This window comes from Taudactylus pleione, unplaced genomic scaffold, assembly GCF_031769625.1.
Source record: "Taudactylus pleione unplaced genomic scaffold, aTauple2 ptg000110l, whole genome shotgun sequence".
NCBI classification, from domain to species: Eukaryota; Metazoa; Chordata; class Amphibia; order Anura; family Myobatrachidae; genus Taudactylus; species Taudactylus pleione.
Window position 1 is genome coordinate 1,562,671 of NW_028284512.1, and position 18,257 is coordinate 1,580,927.

Here is an 18,257-nt window from a genome sequence, read left to right on the forward strand (position 1 = left end):
CAACTGCTTCTTGACTACCTCCCATGTGTAGTTATAGAAGCACCTCAGTAACAGGACAGGTTGCTGTAGTGCAGTAAGAGAGGTTTGGGTACCGGATGCTGGCATTCGGGATCCAGGCGGTCAGAATCCCACGCCAGCACCCCAATTAGGTTAGCATCCCGACAGCTTAATGTAAGTATTCCTAACCCAACCCCTAACCCTATCCTAACCCTCCCTCCCCAGTGCCTAAACCTTACCTCCCCCCCTAGTGCCTAAACCTATCCCACCCTCCCCGATGCCTAAACCTAACCCTCCCCCCTTATTGCCTAACCCTAACCCCGTAACTTAAGTTCAGGATTCTGGTAAGTGTTGGGATTCCGGCGTCGGTATTGTGACTGACAAAATCCCCGCTGTATGGATATTAAACGTATCCCATAAGAAAGCACATGGACAGTTAAACACTATTTCAGGTATATTTTTAGCTCAGAAATACGAAGCCTTTGATATACACCAATATCAATGCTGACTTTATACGTTCTTTCACAGCAATGACAACCATTTATTAATACTGTTTCAGAAATATTTGCACAAAGAAATGTGCTGCAACTAATCACACTAAAGGAGTCCATATACGGTGCAATATATTAGCCAATACGACGGACCTGTACGATATCGCTGTTATATCGTACCGTGTGTGGGTATGATATCAGACTGTGCGCGCTCCCGTGGGGTCGTACATCGCACCTCCAGCTCTTACTGCATGTTCACTTGATCTGGGGATACGATGTACGATCCCATGCAGCGCTATGCGGGTGGGGGGTGCTAGCATATCGGGCAGCGGATCGCTCTGTGTGTGGGAACCTCCCGATATGTCGGCTTTTGAATCGGCCGTCGCAGCGCAAGGTGCCAATCGCACCATGTATGGGCACCTTCAGCCATTTTCTTCACTTTCGGTATAAAGACAAATATTAATGGCAGCATGGGTTATTATAGTGCATAGGACTGTTCCAGTTTTCATAACTGTCCCTTAGTTTCAACAAGACATCACTGACGGGGCAAAGGCTGGCATTTTGCTGTGGTTTTGTTACTTTAATTTAAACGCAGAAACAGAATGCAGGCTGCACGTTACGCAGGGGTTTGATCATCGTGAATAGTAAGTCGGAATATGAAAAGTCATAGGAAATTGAAATGTAATGCTGTTCAATGACAGCAACAATATGCAAATGAGATTTGATGCAAAAAAAAAATAATAATAATATGTTGCTGAACTACATTAAAAAGCTTTTTTTTAATCAGAGTAAGAAATTACAAACTACACTGCATGCAGCATCTTGCAACACAGGCATCAGATTAGCTAGGTGCCATAAAACAATACTTTACACAAAGTCTGCCTTTCTTAAGCTGGGCATACACGGCCAGATAAAATGTTTGTCAGTCCGACAGACATTTTATCTGGCAGCCTGCCAGCCGCATACGTTGCCGGCATACACTGAGATTTCTCTCACAATGTATCAGCCCGACATCCGCGCTCTGCCCCCGGGGGAGGAGACATTTCCCTGTTCCTTCACAGGAGATGTCTGTCTGTCGGCCGCGGCTGGGCATACACTGCCCGATGCGGCCGACAGTTTAACGGTAAATATCACATCGGTTGGGCATGCTGGACAATCCGGCATGCCCGACCGAGCAATATTTAACCCTCGGTCGCCCCCCCACACGCTACAATTATCTGGGCGATCCGCCCGATATCCGCAGATCGCCCCAATAAGTGTAGCGTGTATGGCCAGCTTAAGTAGTGATATCAGTCATGGTCACAAAATGCATACACACGAGACGATATATTTGAAAGAAATGAAAGATAACGTTCAACGAACGACCAATGATGCGCGCTCCCGCTGGACGATAATGATATCGTCCATTGTCCATGCATGAAGGCCAACCTGGACGATATCGTTCATTTTCCATATGGGAGAACGATCATTGGTCGTTGATGATATCTTTGGTGTGTGGATGAACAATATCGTTCATCTAGCACACCGGAAATTTCAAGGGAGATCAGCGATATCCTTCGCTAAACAGATCGTAACGTGTGCACCCAGCATTAGTTCTATAAGTAATAAAAAGATGGACCAAATCTAATGGTGCATACACACGGTCAGATTAAAAGGACGATAGAAACGATAACGATATTGTTTATTGTTTGATCGTTTATATTGTCCTTTTTTTTAACCCCTCCAATGACAAAATGATGGTCGATGCGCGGGCACGGATAGTTGATATCGACCATCACCCGTGCATGCAGGCAAACCTGGTCGAAATTGACCAGGGTAGCCTGTTTACTATCGGGACCCGCGATCGTTGATTGCGGGTCGTTACGTCGTTTGGGGGTTGGTGCATGTTACTTGATGTTCGATATCGAACATCCAGCACATGGAGGACGATCAGACAAAGATATCTGATCGTCCCATGTGTATGAGCCATAAGTCCTTGGGGAATATTTAGTAAAGTGCGGATTTTTAGAAGTGGAGATGTTGCCTATAGCAACCAATCAGATTCTACTTAACATTTATATAGCACCTTCTAGAAGAGAATAGCTACAAACTGATTAGTTGCTACGGGCAACATCTCCAATTTTAAAAACCTGCACTTTAGTAAATATACCCCCTTATATCATCACAGAACATTCACATCTTGGCCCATATATATCATTCACTTTGAGAGACATTGATACAGCTTTTTATTTTCAACGGAGCCTTGATTTGAAGAACTAAATAAAATCAGTTCAAATCCATTTTTAAGGCATCAGTTCTCTAGTTTTAGGAATCATTATAAATATCCATTGGGAAATGGGTAAACCAAATTAAAATAGCTCCTTTAGCCGCATACAAACTAGATTATTTTTCTGAACAATATGGACGATAACGATATCGTTCAACGCTAGATCGTTCAGTGTGTATGCAGTGAACAACCAACGATGCGCGCTCCCGCGGGTCGTTGACGACTCCTCTTTTGTCGTCCGTACATGCAGGCCAATCTGACGATATTGTCAAGAATTGCCTGTTCAGAGATGTGGCAGGATGACTTCACTGAAAGATATCTTTATAGATATATTTCAGTGTGTACACCCAATATCTTTTGTCCTGTACTACAGAAAGTTCAAGGGATATCTATCACCAATATCGTTCGTACAGCACATCGTCTAGCATGTATAAGCCTTCATTCTGTAAATGTTATACCCAAATGCTCTTCTTCGTCCCCCAATGTCCTTTTAGAATGTAAGCTCTAGTGAGCAGGGCCCTCTCTCCTCAAGTCATGTTATGTAATTATGCATTCTACGGTTGGCAATTATGCATCTATGTCAACTTGTTTACTGTCTGTATCTGTTTACTCACTATAAACCCACATAATCTTGTATGTTGGTCCTTATGTAATAATTAGTGTTCATTCTAGCACCCTGCACCTGTCACAGCTCGTGCAGTCTCTCTTTCCTGCCTGGGGTGTCGCTCTCTGCTCTGGTGCTTCTAGCACACTCCGGTCTCTATCTCAGCAGTTTGTTGCATTAGCTGAGTGTGCTAGAAGAACCAGAGCAGAGAGCAACACCCCAGGCAGGAAAGAGGAACTGCACGGGTTGTGACAGGTGCAGGGTGCTAGAATTAACACTAATGATGGTATGGAACCCTTGAGGTGCCTTAGAATTAAAATATTCTATAAATCAATGCATTTTAGGTATGCTTCCCAGATATTGCACTTTTTCCAGGACTATTGTCCCTGTATAGAGCACTAATGCAAGAAAAATAGATCATGCTACTGTGACTTTACATTAAGAACACAGTAGTGGGAATGAGCCTGAAATAAATCATTCTGCCTATTTTTAGTGCGCTGTTCAGGTGCTAGCGGCCTAAAAATGAGCCAACAGGTCATTGGAACAACCCCTTAAACATAACATAAATATGCTAGTCATCCAAATACAGAAAAATTATTAATATTCTGAATATATTAAAAATATTCTATAATTGGATCATGTATTCATGTATTCAGTCATTACCATAGTAGAGCACACAATCTAATTTAAAATTACAATAAGTAAATTGTGTTAATTTAACAACAAGACGACAGCTGTCTGTGTATGTTCTGCAACATTGCTTCAAGTTTCTTACTCCTTTATCTTTATTCTTATTGGTAAACATTTCCCTCATTCTTCTAATTATTTACAAAATTTCAATACAATGCCTTTTATCCTGGCACACTGCGCACAATCAGGGGTTTATCAACTTTTACAACAGCGCAAATATTTGGCATTTTGCAAACATTATGGAACAGGCTTCATAATTAGTCCAGCAAAGGACAGCTCTCATCCTAACTCTCTGCTCCATGCTTCTGGCTCACTGTCTCTCCTCCGTGTCACCCCTGTCTGCCTGCCCCTCCTCTTTAGATTGTAAGCTCTCACCAGCAGGGCCCTCTTCCCTTATCTGCTTTTTCTTCCCAAACTCATACCATCATCTCCTCCCACTACCAACAGCAGCACCAAGCCTTTGGGTTCAGTCGGAACTGCTAATTTGGGTAATATAATGCTGCTGCAGCGTTTATAAACCTTGTAGTCCAAATTCTACAATGTTTTGTACTCTGTTTTATTCCTACTGTTTCTGTACTTTGTAAGGCGTTGCGGAACACTTGTGGTGCCATATGAATAAAGGGTAGTAATAATAATAATAATAATAATAATAATATATTAGGTAACTATGCAGGTACAAAACAGGGCAGCTACTGAATTAGATGTTGAGGCTTAAGACATGGAGGTTCAAACAACTGGGTCACATAGATGTTTATGGTGCATTACCACGATTCTCTTATATAGTAACAAAAAAGTGAGAACTTTCCTCCATCATAAATGAATCATTATTTCAATTCGTAAATCATGTACAAGCACACATCATCCTTAGTTGTAAGCAACAATAAAAGCAAAGATAATGTATTCATTCAAAACGGAAGCAAGAGTCTTCAATTTAACAGCAACTGTAAAATATGTTGTTTGGTTAAGAAAACACAAAAATAAAACTTTATTGTCAATCAAATTCTAACTTAAGCAATCACAAAGATGAAGCATAAAACAGAAATGCTAAAGCTTTATATATATATATATATATAATAGTAAGTGAAGTCAGATCCTATAGGAAAGAAAAATCTCATTCTATATTAATATAGGAGAATTGTATGAAAAAAATTTTACAGAATACACACAAAAAAATTAGTTTAGAACAATTAAGATACAAAATATATACTCTGTAAATAGTAACAGGGGAAAATCACACAGAGTATTAATTCTACAAACATAAAAACATATTGCTGTTAAAATATAGTAATCATAAGTAGACACACAAGCAGCCAGCTCACTACATAAACTTATATTAACTGGACATTAATATTTAATGTCACACAAGTTCTGTTACTAGCCTTAAATTGAGTATTACCTATATAACACACACACATATGAAATATATATTTCAGAGTTAAATTGATCCTATTTTCAGGACAACTTCAGATGACACTATTGCTGGAATTAATGAGTCACCGGGGTCATTACACAATATTCTGGTAGAAACTGATATAAATCACTAGTTCTGTCTTTGTTTACTTCTTGAAAGATAAGTGAAATCATTTATAGATAACACTTATTTTCTAAATTACTTTCTGCGGTTATGCAAGTCTAAGCTGAAAACATATTAGTGAAAAAATTAAAACCTGCCCTATGTCATACAAATAGATGTAGAGAATCAAAGTATTTACAATAGTAAATAAATCAGTACAATTAACCTTTTAATAGTATATGTAAAACAATCCCTTATTATGATCTAAAAATATTAATTTACATACAGCTTTCAAAATTATAAAATATTGTATTTTGCAGATAAAAAAAAAATTATAAAAGTTAAGAAATGTCTAAATGACTAAAATATACCTGAAACACCATCAAGTAGCTGGTTATAGGTCATCATGCCATTCCATATTTTTTCCATTTATTAAAACAACAGTGTAGGAATAAAGATCTCTCAACAAATAAGTAATGTTAAAACTGTCTGGCTTTATTAAACTTTATATTTTTTTCTTTTAAAAACCACATAAAAATTACCAACCTCCATCAATCCGATACAGTATGCTCCTGGTGCATCTCTCCCAAGAGCATTATCCCGTGTAATGCAGTCCCATTCTATTGCTTTAGCTAATTGCTCCAGGATCTCTCCAAGTTCAAAAGTTCACGTTTTACGACACCCACAAAGCTTTGCACACATTAGTAATAAAAACATCCCCTTTACAAACAACCAGGGGAAAGTATCTCAAATTGTCAGAGAAAATAATCAGAATAGGGTAACCCCACTGTCAGAGGCCAGCAGCACAGAGCTGATGCCACTTTAAGGTTAGCAGAAGCAGTGACCTCATTACACAAGGACAGTCCTTTTAATACATGAAACATTTCCTGTGCCAGACCAGAAATAAATGAATCACCTCTCCTTTATCTAAATCTCTGCAAGCCACAGACAGTGAGCTTCAAACTTATCCCAAGTCCTAAGGATGTTATCACCATTCAGTGACAAAATCATATAGAAGGTTGTGTTTTACATGGAAAACAGTGGTGAATTGATGACATTTATTTTATATCAACTTTAATACAAACTTCATAACATATTAAAAGAGAGACAACAATTCTGCAGGCAAAATATTCATAACAATAATATCACAGAATAATAAAAAATCAAATAATAAAATATAGCTCCACACTGCATACCCAACTTAATAGATTTACTTTCTTATTTATATGCTAAAAAAAATACCATCACATTTTCCTCAACTGCTGTAATTATATAAATATATAGGAGAAATGTAATAAAAATTTAGGAATTATTTTACATATTTTAATTATGTAAGCACAGTGCAATTACTATTATTTATTTTGCTATTAATTTATATTCATTAGAGGTTGGGGAAAAAAAGAATCATGTTTCTCAAATTGTTTGCATGTAATCTGTATTTAATTTAGCATCAACATCTGATACTGGTGCAATTATATTTTCTTTTTAATTATTTCACATTTTCAAACGTCAAAAAAAAATCTTTCAACTTCAAAATTCTAACAAAAAAAAAATATTAAGCAAACAAGACAAAAAACTAAACAAATTTTTAGGGATTCCTAGTAACCCAACAGAACATGAGGCTACCACATTATCACACTTGTAATTGGCATAGTGTACCGTTAATTCTACTGTACACACTTGAGCTAATATATATAAATATGGATCAGTTTTTCATCTGTTTTAAATACTATGATGTGATGGTTTGTGCAATTATGGTACCAATATACAACCAAAATTTAAAAAAATAAATAACCACAACATCTTATTTTACGTAACCTGAGAAATGTTTTAACAAACACTTTGCCAAAAATGTTCTTGCAATGTGTAGAAAGCATTCCTGAATTCATTAACACAATTTTATTAAATTTGAGTTTCGCACAGATTCCAGTGTTAAGCTATAGTTAGGATTACTAATTTTTGGGGAGCCAAGACTCAGTAACAAGTGATAGTAAAATCTAAAAGCTGCACAACATGATGATCAATGTATTCAGAAACATCATACGACAGCCAACTTTCATAATTCCTGATATCTAGAGATGCCAAGACATAGAAAAGTCGTAACCAACAGAACAGAGTCATGCACACAGGCAGAGGGGAATGGTATATATAATTTTTATATTCTCTTATTTTAACTGCACTTCATCACTGGAACTCATGTCATTCCTGTGCCAGTAGTATAATTCAATGCCACACAAAGTAATGCCATACTTCCAACAAATTTGGCCATCTTCATACATTGAGTCTGCTACAGGTTCTCCCCAAATAGATGGCCCTATTTACTAGCCTATGTATCAAGGTTGTAGTTGTAAGTCCTTTTTACTCCCCATCTAAAGTGAAAGCACCCTTCCTTGAACATCAACTTCCAGAAATGTGCTTACGACAATTCATTAACTCTGTATAGATTCCATTATAGACAGTTTTGATAACTGTGCCGCAGTTCACTCAGAATTTTCTATTACTACAAAACCACGTCATAGTGACAAATTATTTTAATGATCCAAAAAATATAATTATTCAATTAAATACTATTTTTATTTACTATTTTTTTATTTTTTATTTTATTTTTTTTAATGACCCAAGTGCAATACTAAGCAGCACCCCAGCAGCTTGCCACACTATGAGGGCTACAGTCTCATGCAGCTATACACCCAATTCTGTCCATCCTCATGCAATCTATCCCCAGCAGCATCCCTTCACTCCCTTCCCAAAATATTCCCCCTGCCACTCACACCCTGCCCCAGCCAGTCAGCAGAGTCCCATGCTCTCCTCATTGCACTGCACAATTCCCCATCTCACCGGTGGCAGGAAGGAGCCCGGCTCCGCTGTTGTCCAGATCCATGTCCCGAGATGTGGGTCCCGGGGAGCCTCGGTCAGTATCCGCCGTTGGGCTGCTCCATCCTCTCTGGTTGCAACAGCAGCAGCAGGGCAGCTCTGGCAGCTGGGGGCGAGGACGATGAGCCTGACGTCACCGCGCCTGCGCCGCGCTCACCCTCACGGGAAATGTAGTTCGCAGCAGACTCCTGTGCTGTGTGTGTCTTGCAGCTGTTGCTGGGGTTCCTGAAGTGCAGCAGCACACGCAGCGACCTGGATGGCTGTTTCATCTACCAGCACTAAACAGTGCTAAAGCTGTTATAGTTTGATTGTGTGTTTTATATATATATATATATATATATATATATATATATATATATATGTCTATCTATATATACACAGACACACACATACTGAAGTGCCAAGAGTCATGTGATTGTATGCAAAGTATGTAAAGGTAATGGAAGGTGGCCGTACTGTGACGTCTTGGAAATGCCCAGACTTGCCTCACTTGTAATCCATACTTGGCTACCCTCCCGATTTGGCCCGGAGCCTGCAGAAAATCGGGTGCCGCTCCCGCAACACCCCCCCCCGGGAAAGGCAGGCAAGCCTCCCGGCAGCTATCGACCCCTCCTGCCCCCCCCCCCTCGCGATTGTATTGGAATCCCCCGCAGCGGTGGGCCGGTGACACAATTCACGGGCCCGAATCGCGTCAATTTAGCAAATATCAGCATTGTGTGGCGGGGGCGGGGCCAAAATTATGCGGCTGCGTGGCCATACCCTCGCTCCGCCCACAAACACCAGCCACGCCCCCGACTTTGCCAGTCAGGCAGCCAGAATGAGCCAGAATGTCGGCATCTCTGTTGTAATCTGATATTTCATGAGTCAATTTGACTCATGGCAAGGCAACGTCAGTTATCGGAGTTCGCAAGTGGCATAATAGTGGGTGCCCAGCGATTGGGACATTCCATTTGCAGGGCCCTTTTCCCTCGTGCTTCTCCTTATACTTCTACTCCTTACTCCCCACAAGGGCATCTATCACTTGGTTGCTGATTCCCTGCTGCTTAATTTGAGTTTTATAATCACTAATGCAGCATATCTTTGTCCTGTATTGTACTGTAAGTCACTGATTTCTTGTTCAGTTATGTTTATGTACATTGTAAGGCGCTGCGGAACACTTGTGGCGCCATATAAATAAAGGATAATAATTTCTGAAGTTGTGCGGACATTCAACATTCTGCGATCTACGTTGTAATCGTGACCAGCGGCGTCTGGTCTAATATATCTGGCGCTCAAATTGACTCACGAGATGCTCAAATCACATCCATATTCAACGCAAGAGGTGCCAAATGCGTATCCAGCAGGTCAGTGCAACGTTCTTTAGCTTCCGTGAGATATGGGAGCAAAAGAACCACCAGAGTGCCCCTGTTAACACTACGACACCGGACACAGGGCCTGATTCAGACCCGCTCGCGAGCGCTGAGCGATCACAAGCGGGTCGATGGTGCCCTAGTGCGCATGCGCACGATGGAGGCTGCTCCATCGTGCGCATGCGCGAGACCCGGCTAGCGACGGGGAAGCCGTCACTCCGGTTCTCGCACCAAAGGGGGCGTGCTGTCGATGGTGAGTGACAGCACGCCCCCTTTGGTGGGCGTGCCGGAGACGTGGCTGCCAGACGGAGGCGTTGCCATGGGAACGCCTACCATCTGGGTACGGCCCCACTGACATCACTCCCTCCGTCGTGCGCATGCGCAGTGCACACCATCGACCCACTGGCGAGTGGGTCTGAATGAGGCCCATAATTTGATCATTTAAAAAATCAACCATTTTGGGGCCATTTTTGGAAAAACAGTTTTATAGAGTTAAAAAATGTACTTTATAACTAAATCCCTCCCAACTGTCCCATTCAGCGGGACAGTCCCGTTTTTCTGGGACTGTCCCGCTGTCCCACCCGCGGGCCCCAGTGTCCCGTGGTGAGGGGGAAGTTGGGGAGAGCACAGTGAACAGATGCTGTTCGCATGCGCACGGCATCTGTTCACCTGTTTAGGGAGAGCCTGGGGGCCGCCCAGCATCTCGGAGAGTGCTGGGCACGCCCCCTATAGTGAAATTCACGGGGGTTGCCGCGAGATTCCGCCCTGGTTTCATTAAGCTCCGCCCATTTCAGGTAAATCCCACCCCCTTTTCAGCCGCACACCTGAGGTGCGCGATATGTCCCTCTTCAGCAAGCTCAAAAGTTGGGAGGTATGCAACTATATAAAACATTATACTCCCACCTCTAGCAGGACTTCACAGTCCAGGGATCCTAGCTAGGTGGGGAAGAGAGCAGATGAAGGCAGGGCTGCCGCAGTGCAGTCAGCCCAGGGACAGGTATAGAATTGTCTATCATAGCTTCCCCCCATTTGTGACTATAGCTGGGGAAGAGAACGGAAGCCACAGCTTCCCTGATGCTCCTAAGCTTGGGCTGCAGGAAGACTGTCGACCTGTAGCCGCAGGTGGGTGATCATTTTAGGATCACCCCCCTCCCGAATCCCAGCCAGCAAGAGGCTGCTGATGAGAGGTTGTTATGGCAACCGAGGGGCCGTCCAGGTGGGCTTCAGTTTAGATATCAGCTTCAGTTTAGATATCAGCAGCCGCATGCAGCTTCCTCTGACAAAGTCGCATCAGATGCGACCACACGAAGCAAGTTGTTAAAAATAAACCTTTATAAAGGTTAAATTGAGCACTTGGAACCCAAACACTCCTGATGCATAGACCTGTCTAGGATAAAACCTTTCCTTTGGCTGTTTCGCTTCCTGCATGTTGTGATTTTGTACATTGGCTTTACTTTTTTTGCATATAACCAGGGCTGCCATCAGAAATTGTGGGGCCCAGTACTGATGAAACAGACAGGGCCCCCTGGGGAGAGATGGGTCAGCGGTGGGCGGCGCTACAGCAGAGGGTGAGACATCAATTTGTGCGGTAAACCAGTTTAAAAATTCTCAAAGTTTGGTCTGTTATTATAACATGTCAATCTATCATTTACGACAGAAAACTGCTGTAAATTCACACACAAAATCAGAAAATATACTGGAAAAGCAACATTGATTAAAAGCTGCCGGTTCAAATCCCGACCCTGGAAGCCCGACAGATCAAAATCCTGATGCCGGCTGGTAAGTATATTTAACCCTCCCTTCTCCTCCCACTAACCCTCCCTGGGGGGTGCCTTACCCTAAGACTCCGGGGGTGGTGCCTAACCCTAATTCCCCCCCTGTGGTGCCTAACTCTAGCCCCCCCTCCCCACAACCTAAACCTAACCGTCCCGGGGGATTGCCTAACCCTAACCTCCCCCCCCGGTGGTGCCTAACCCTAACCCCCCCTTCCCCTAACCTAAACCTACCCTCTTGGGAGGGTGCCTAAACCTAACCCTCCCCCCCCCCCAGGACTAACAGCTCGCGACTCCTTGCTTAACTACGTTCGGTATGCCGGACATCGGGATTTTGGCGTGGGGCTAATGATAGGTGTCGGTATTTAGACACCTATCTTTAGTCCCATGCCGGGCTTTCAGTGTCGGGATTCTGGTGGTCGGCATTTCGACCGCCGGCATCCTGACTACATACCATATATAATACAGTCCACCAGACACTCCTACCAAACAGTGACATCTTGCCCAATGCCCGCACAATATAACGGATATACAAGCAAAGAGTTTGGGGAGTTTGACAGAAGCGGTACACCTCTGAAACCATAACGCAGGTGTCCTAAGGCGAGCTCAGGGAGGACAGATATATATACAGTATATCGGAACCACATAAAGTATATCTAAAAAGCCAGATCGATGTAAAATACACTGAAAAAGCCAGATCCGCAGAAAATACATTGAAAAAGACCGATCCACATCAAATACATTGAAAAAGCTAGATCCAAATAAAAAGCCAGGAAAGGCATGCCGTAGACGGCATGTCAAAATCAAATATGGAATATGGAGAGAGGGGGGGGCGGGTGGCACTGGAGGCACTGTGCTACACCCTCCGGCATTTCAAATATGGCACCGGCCGCGAGCCAATCAAAGCTTACGGACGGCAGCCAATCAGAAGCGGCCGCTCCTTATTGGCTGCTGGTCCGCAAGCTCTGATTAGCTCGCGGGTCGGCACAATATACAGCAGCAGGTGTTGTATCAATACTCCATGGCTGCCGGTGCAGCCACCCGGGCCCCATCTGTCTATGCTCTCTCCGGGACTCGAGGCTCGGTGGTCCCTCCCTGATGGCGGCCTTGCATATAACTCTACCATATGCTGTGTTTTATGATCGTTTGAGTTTGCATGTGAAAGTCTGTTGTCGAGCATGCACATGGAGTGAGTAGTAGCCTAGGCAGAGCCAACCCTGATCAATTTGGTGCTCTAAGCAAGAGTGTAGCTGTTGCCCATTAAATTACAGTCAAACCTACCTCCAAGCATTGTTTTCATACTTGTGGCTGCCTCTCCTGGACCAATGGCGCTCTAGTTATTTACCTTTATGGCCTATACCAGAGGTTATCAAACGTAGTCTTCAAGGCACCCCAACAGTTCAGGTTTTAGAGATATCAATGCTTGAGCACAGGCGGTTAAATCAAATTGACTGAGGTACTAATTAAGTCACCTGTGGTCAAGTTTGGATATCCTTAAAACCTGGACTGTTAGGGTGCCCTCTGGCGGGTTGGGTACGGCATCCCAGCGGTCGGGATGCCAGTGGTCAGAATACTGATAGCAGCATCCCGAACAGTCAGAATCCCAACAGAATTTCATAGGTATCCTAACCCTCCACCTAACTCTGACCCATCTTTCCCGCAGCCTAACCCTCCCTCCCGCAGCCTAACCCTACCACCTCTCGCAGACTAACCTTCCCCTCACTGCAGCCTAACCCTAACTCTCCCCCTAGTGCCTAACCCTAACTATAATCCTTACCGTTGGGATGTCAGCGGTTGGGGTTCCGGTGCTGAGATTCTGACCACCGGCATTCTGTCCGCCGGGATGTCGACTACATCCCCCCTGGTCTATGCCCAGGGCAGTCTATGAGCTTGTTAAATAAAAAAAAAACAACTTTTATTACAAATTATTTCTAATTATCTATATTTGGTTATTTGGTATGTTGAGGTGTATTCTCATGTCTGAATTTTTAATAAATACCTCCTTATATCTGTTAATGCTTACAAATACTGTGTATTGATGTGTTTGTTTCTTGAGATTTAATAATGTAGTAATTTGATAACTGTAACATTTGTCAGATTGAAGTAGTTCTGTCTGAGATGTCCTTAAGGTATACGTGTTTACCGTAGATGGAAAATTTCTGATGATGTTAGTAAATTAGATTGTAAAACCCGCTGTTACAGTGTATATTACATCTAGAATTTTGCTGCAGTGCCTCATTGCCGGTCCTCTATCTATAAGACCTTTTATTTCCTTCAATTTGATTCGCTTTTCTTTGAAATATTCCATTCACAGTTGAATTCCTGTAAACCGTACCTTGTTTTCCATTTGCGTAGCAGAGATGTTTTCATGGACTCATAAAATTTACCAGTTGACTGCAGAGCTAAGTTCTGCTGCTACTAATAGAGAATATCACCAGTAAAGTAGTACTTGGGTTATAAAGTTCATTGCCAGGATCTAATCAGAGAGACTGCAGGGGGTTGAAAACGGCATCTGTTTTGAATTTATCCAGCCAATCTCCTGCCTACCATATATTGTCCTGCCACCGGTGTGAAGTGAATGAATTATTGTTGTGGACAAAAGGTGAAACCTGCAGATGTTGGGGAACCAAAAGAATTGGCTATTAAAACCTTTTTAACTGTTATTAGTTTATCGGAATGATAGCATTGAGGTCTAGGAAACAGATGACTTCCCAAACACATACTTATTGTGAGATCTGTGATATGTATGAAGTGCAAGAATTTTTTTTATCACATGTTCAATTTAGATCAAAAATCACAAACACAACAAAACACTAATATTACTGAAAATATCGGAGCCTGTGAAATGGCGATGCAGGAGGAAAGACAAAGCAATAGGTTTGGGAAAAACCAACCTAGACTTAGGAGTGGTTTTTGGCACACCATACCAAAATGTAAGTGTGAAGGTCCATATTCTCACTAGCATACACTGGGCCTGATTCAGACCCGCTCGCGAGCTCACAGCGCTCGCAAGTGGGTCGATGGTCCCCCACTGCGCATGCCGAAGCCAGCTCCGGCGTGCGCATGCGCGAGACCCGGCCAGCGACGGGTGCTCCGTCGCTACGGGTCTCGCACCAAAGGGGGGCAGTTGTCGACTGTGATTAACAGCTTGCCCCGTTTTGGAGGCCGGCAGGGGGGATGGCTGGCCAAACGGAGGCGTCCCGAAGGAACGCCTGCCGTTTGGGGGCGGCCCCACTGACATCACGAGTGATGTCAGTGGTGACCTTCCAGCTCTATTAGAGCCGAAAGCTCACTGGAGCTTGCGGGAACGAGACCCTACCTCGTTGCAAGCCCTGATGGTCGTGACCATCGCGACTATCACCTGGCCGCTCACTAAAGCTGTGGGTGGTCACCCACAGCTTAGCGAGCGGCCAGGAGGCCGTCTTTAAAAAAAAACAGGGGTGCCCTGATTCAGAGCGAGCGCTCTCAAAGAGCGTCCGGCTCTGAATCAGGCCCACTGTCGCTAAAGAACAGGTCTTTCCTGTAAATGTTTTTGCAGTTGGTCTGCTGCATACATATGTTGGAAAGCCTTAGGCCACTACCTGGTCAACACTACTGTTTGTATTCCAACAATCAATGTTCTTTTAAGGGCTTTCATTCTTTAGACATACTTACCTACCCTCCCGGAATGACCGGGAGGCTTCCAAAAATTGAATGGCGCTCCTGGCCACCCAAAAAGGTGGACAAGTCTTTCAGAGGCTGGGGCCCCAGTTCCAACAGGGATTTTGTGAGTCGACAGCAGCAGCTGATGAGTCCCGATATCAGTCATAGTCAGGGCTGCCATCAAAAATTATGGGGCCCGGGACTGCCAAAATAGGCAGGGCCCCCCCACAACCCGAGACACTTACCTTAGTTACCACACTCTTCTTCTTATTCCGTACTAGCTGCTCCCCAGTCCTCACATGCCATGGCTCCTCTCTTATTCAGTTACGTGGATAACAAGAAACAGTTTATTGTACATGCCAGGTGCGACATAGGTAGAAGGTGGAGCAGGAGGGCGGCCCTGGGCGGCTGGGTGAGAAGTGACCCACGAGCAGGGGCAGATCCAGGACAAAATGGAAGGGGACGGGGCATTTTTGCGCGCACCCCTGGGAAAGTAGGTGTGGCCTCACAACAAGGGGCATGGCCTCAAAGGGAAAACTGTATCCACAAGCCACGCCCTTGTTGGAGAGGCAAGGGTGATCCCAGCAAGAGGCAGTGGGTGACGCCAGGGAATGGGTGACAGGGAGAAGAAGTAGGGGACTGGGAGTGGGTGATGCCTTGTCGAGGGCAGAGGGTGACAGGAGAGAGAGGGTGATTGGGGAGATAGTGATGCAGGGGGGAGGCAGAGGGTGACAGGGAGAGGCAGTGTGTGACAGCTAGAGGCAGTGGGTGATGCCAGGTAAAGGGAGAAAAGGCAGTGGGTGATGCCAGGTAGAGAGTGAAAGGTAGTGGGTGATATATAGGGGGGCACTGGGCTGGATGGAAAGAGGGCAGTGAGATGGTGGAAGAGGGGAACACTAGGCTGGAGAAGGGGTACACTGGGCTGAATGATGGCAGGACACTGTGACTGTACTGGCTGGGGGGGTACTTGCTGAGGGGCTGTAAGATGGAGGCAGTGGGCTGGAAGGGGGAGGGAAGGGGGTGGACCCTTGGATGGGAGAGTCAGTGAGATGGTGGGGGACACTGGGCTGGATGGGGGGGCACTGGACAGGATGAGAAGGGGGATCACTGTGACTGGGCTGTTTGCATAGTAGCTGTGCCAAATAGAATTGCACATGGTACGTGTGCTGGGATTTTGGAATTGAGGAGAGAGAACACAGCAATGATCTGCAACACAAAAGATTGGAATTGCTTTTCTACATCTTTTGTTTTTAAACTCATTGAACTCTCTATCTGCAATTCCAAAATCCTGACACATGTATTATGTGCAATTCTAATAATTTTGGCACAGGCACAGCATATGAATATGAAATAAAAAATACACCTGATCTTACCTATATGGTGGTTTTTCTGCAATGGGGAACCTTTGAAGAAATTGATCCTCCCTGGGCAGACGGTGCCTTAACTCGGTATTCACTATTCATGTAGATAATCCCATTGTCCATAAAATGCCTGTTTGTATAGGAATACAACTAATGTCCTTATCATACAACAAAGGTTCAACCAGACTCGCCACCTGTGTCCCCTCCAGGCTCCTGCCCATGTGTCACTCCAGCCTGCTGCTCCATGCAGGGCCGCCATTAGGGGGGTACTGCCGGTACTGCAGTACCGGGCCCGGACACTCGGGGGGCCCGCCCAGCGCCTGCTACATACTGCCCGCCACTACTAACCCCCTGGCTGCAAGTGCCACAGTGACAGGCCTGGCGGCATCCTCTACTATACACCTGCCGCCGCCGCACCTTAGTCAGTCACCTCACCCAGCCGGGCCTGGCAGCCCTCCTCCCGCTCCGCCTCCCACCTTACTGGATTGGCCAAACAGCAGTGCCCGGCACTGCTGTCAATAAAGTTGTTCTAATTTCCCTGAAGCTGGCGCGCCTGACGTCACGCCGCGCAACGCTGAATGACAGGAGCTGCAGAGGGCGAGGAGTCGCCCGGAGCATGAAGACTGACAGAAGAAGCATGGAGCGAGCGAGGTAAGTTAAAGTGTGTGTGGACTCTGACTTAATTAAAACATGCACAGTATATACTGTGTGTATATATATATATATATATATTATTGTGTATAGGTACGGTAGCGGGGGAAGGGGGGTTGTGGGAAGTGGTGGGGGTTTGTGAAGATTGAGGGGGGGGCCTGTCTATTACGACAGTCCCGGCCCCACAATTTCTTTCCAGCTATCTTCCTGCTCCCTATATCACCTCCAGATCCCTGCAACATTCCAACTTCCTGCCCCGTCTCCCCTTCAGATCCCTGCGTCATTCCAGCCTTCTGCCCTGTGTCACCTACAGATCCGTGTGCCATTCCTGCTTCCTGCCCCATGATTCCTGCAGCCTCCTACTCCCTGTGTCACCTCCAGATTCCTGCAACATTCCAGCTTCCTGCCCTGTGTCTCTTCCAGCCTCCTGCTCCCTGTGTCTCCTCCTGCCCCATGTCTCCTCCTAATAAAGTATTCTGATTCAAAATTACATTTCAAAATAATTGACAAACTTAGGGCCTGATTCAGCAATCGCGTACGCAGTTCTGCTGCGACATTATGCAAATAACTGCGATCACAATGCTGCAGCACAACATAAAGACGCCCACTTCCCTTTACTCACATCCGTAATACCTTGCAAGTCTGCGAAAACATCAGTACCATTGAGTACCATCGGAGCCTCACGCACTATTAAGGCAGGTCATACCCAGAAATGCTAAACTTCCTGTATAGAGCTCATGCTGCGCATGCCGACGCTGTAGCTAATTTATGCATGCCCCTATAACAACGTTGAGACACACTGGCACGTCTGCATCTCTTCGACCACCCCGTCACCATCCCCAAATGGCATTTCCTGTCAATCTACGATGGGTCTGCGTAGTCACCTCGTTCGCAGTCCCGATTGCAGGTGCTGGTTCGCGCACTGCAATGCATACGCATGCACAGAAGGCAACAATCGACCAGGTGCTTGCGTTTTTGCACTTGCGATCCTTGCTGAATCAGGCCCTTACTTTTTTAGGTCCTTCTTCACTTTGCAGAATAGCATTT

At 44.7% G+C, this 18,257-nt stretch overlaps 1 protein-coding gene across 1 annotated transcript in view; it reads right to left on the reverse strand.

Moving 5' to 3' along the window:
* The window catches only part of NR6A1 (nuclear receptor subfamily 6 group A member 1), a 286,626-nt gene extending 278,170 nt beyond the window's left edge, over positions 1-8,456 (reverse strand). The window contains exon 1 of the mRNA XM_088471141.1: positions 8,400-8,456. Coding sequence (XP_088327267.1) covers positions 8,400-8,442 — 43 coding nt within the window. The 5' untranslated portion in view covers positions 8,443-8,456. The remainder of the gene's footprint in view (positions 1-8,399) is intronic.
* Positions 8,457-18,257: the final 9,801 nt, after the last annotated feature.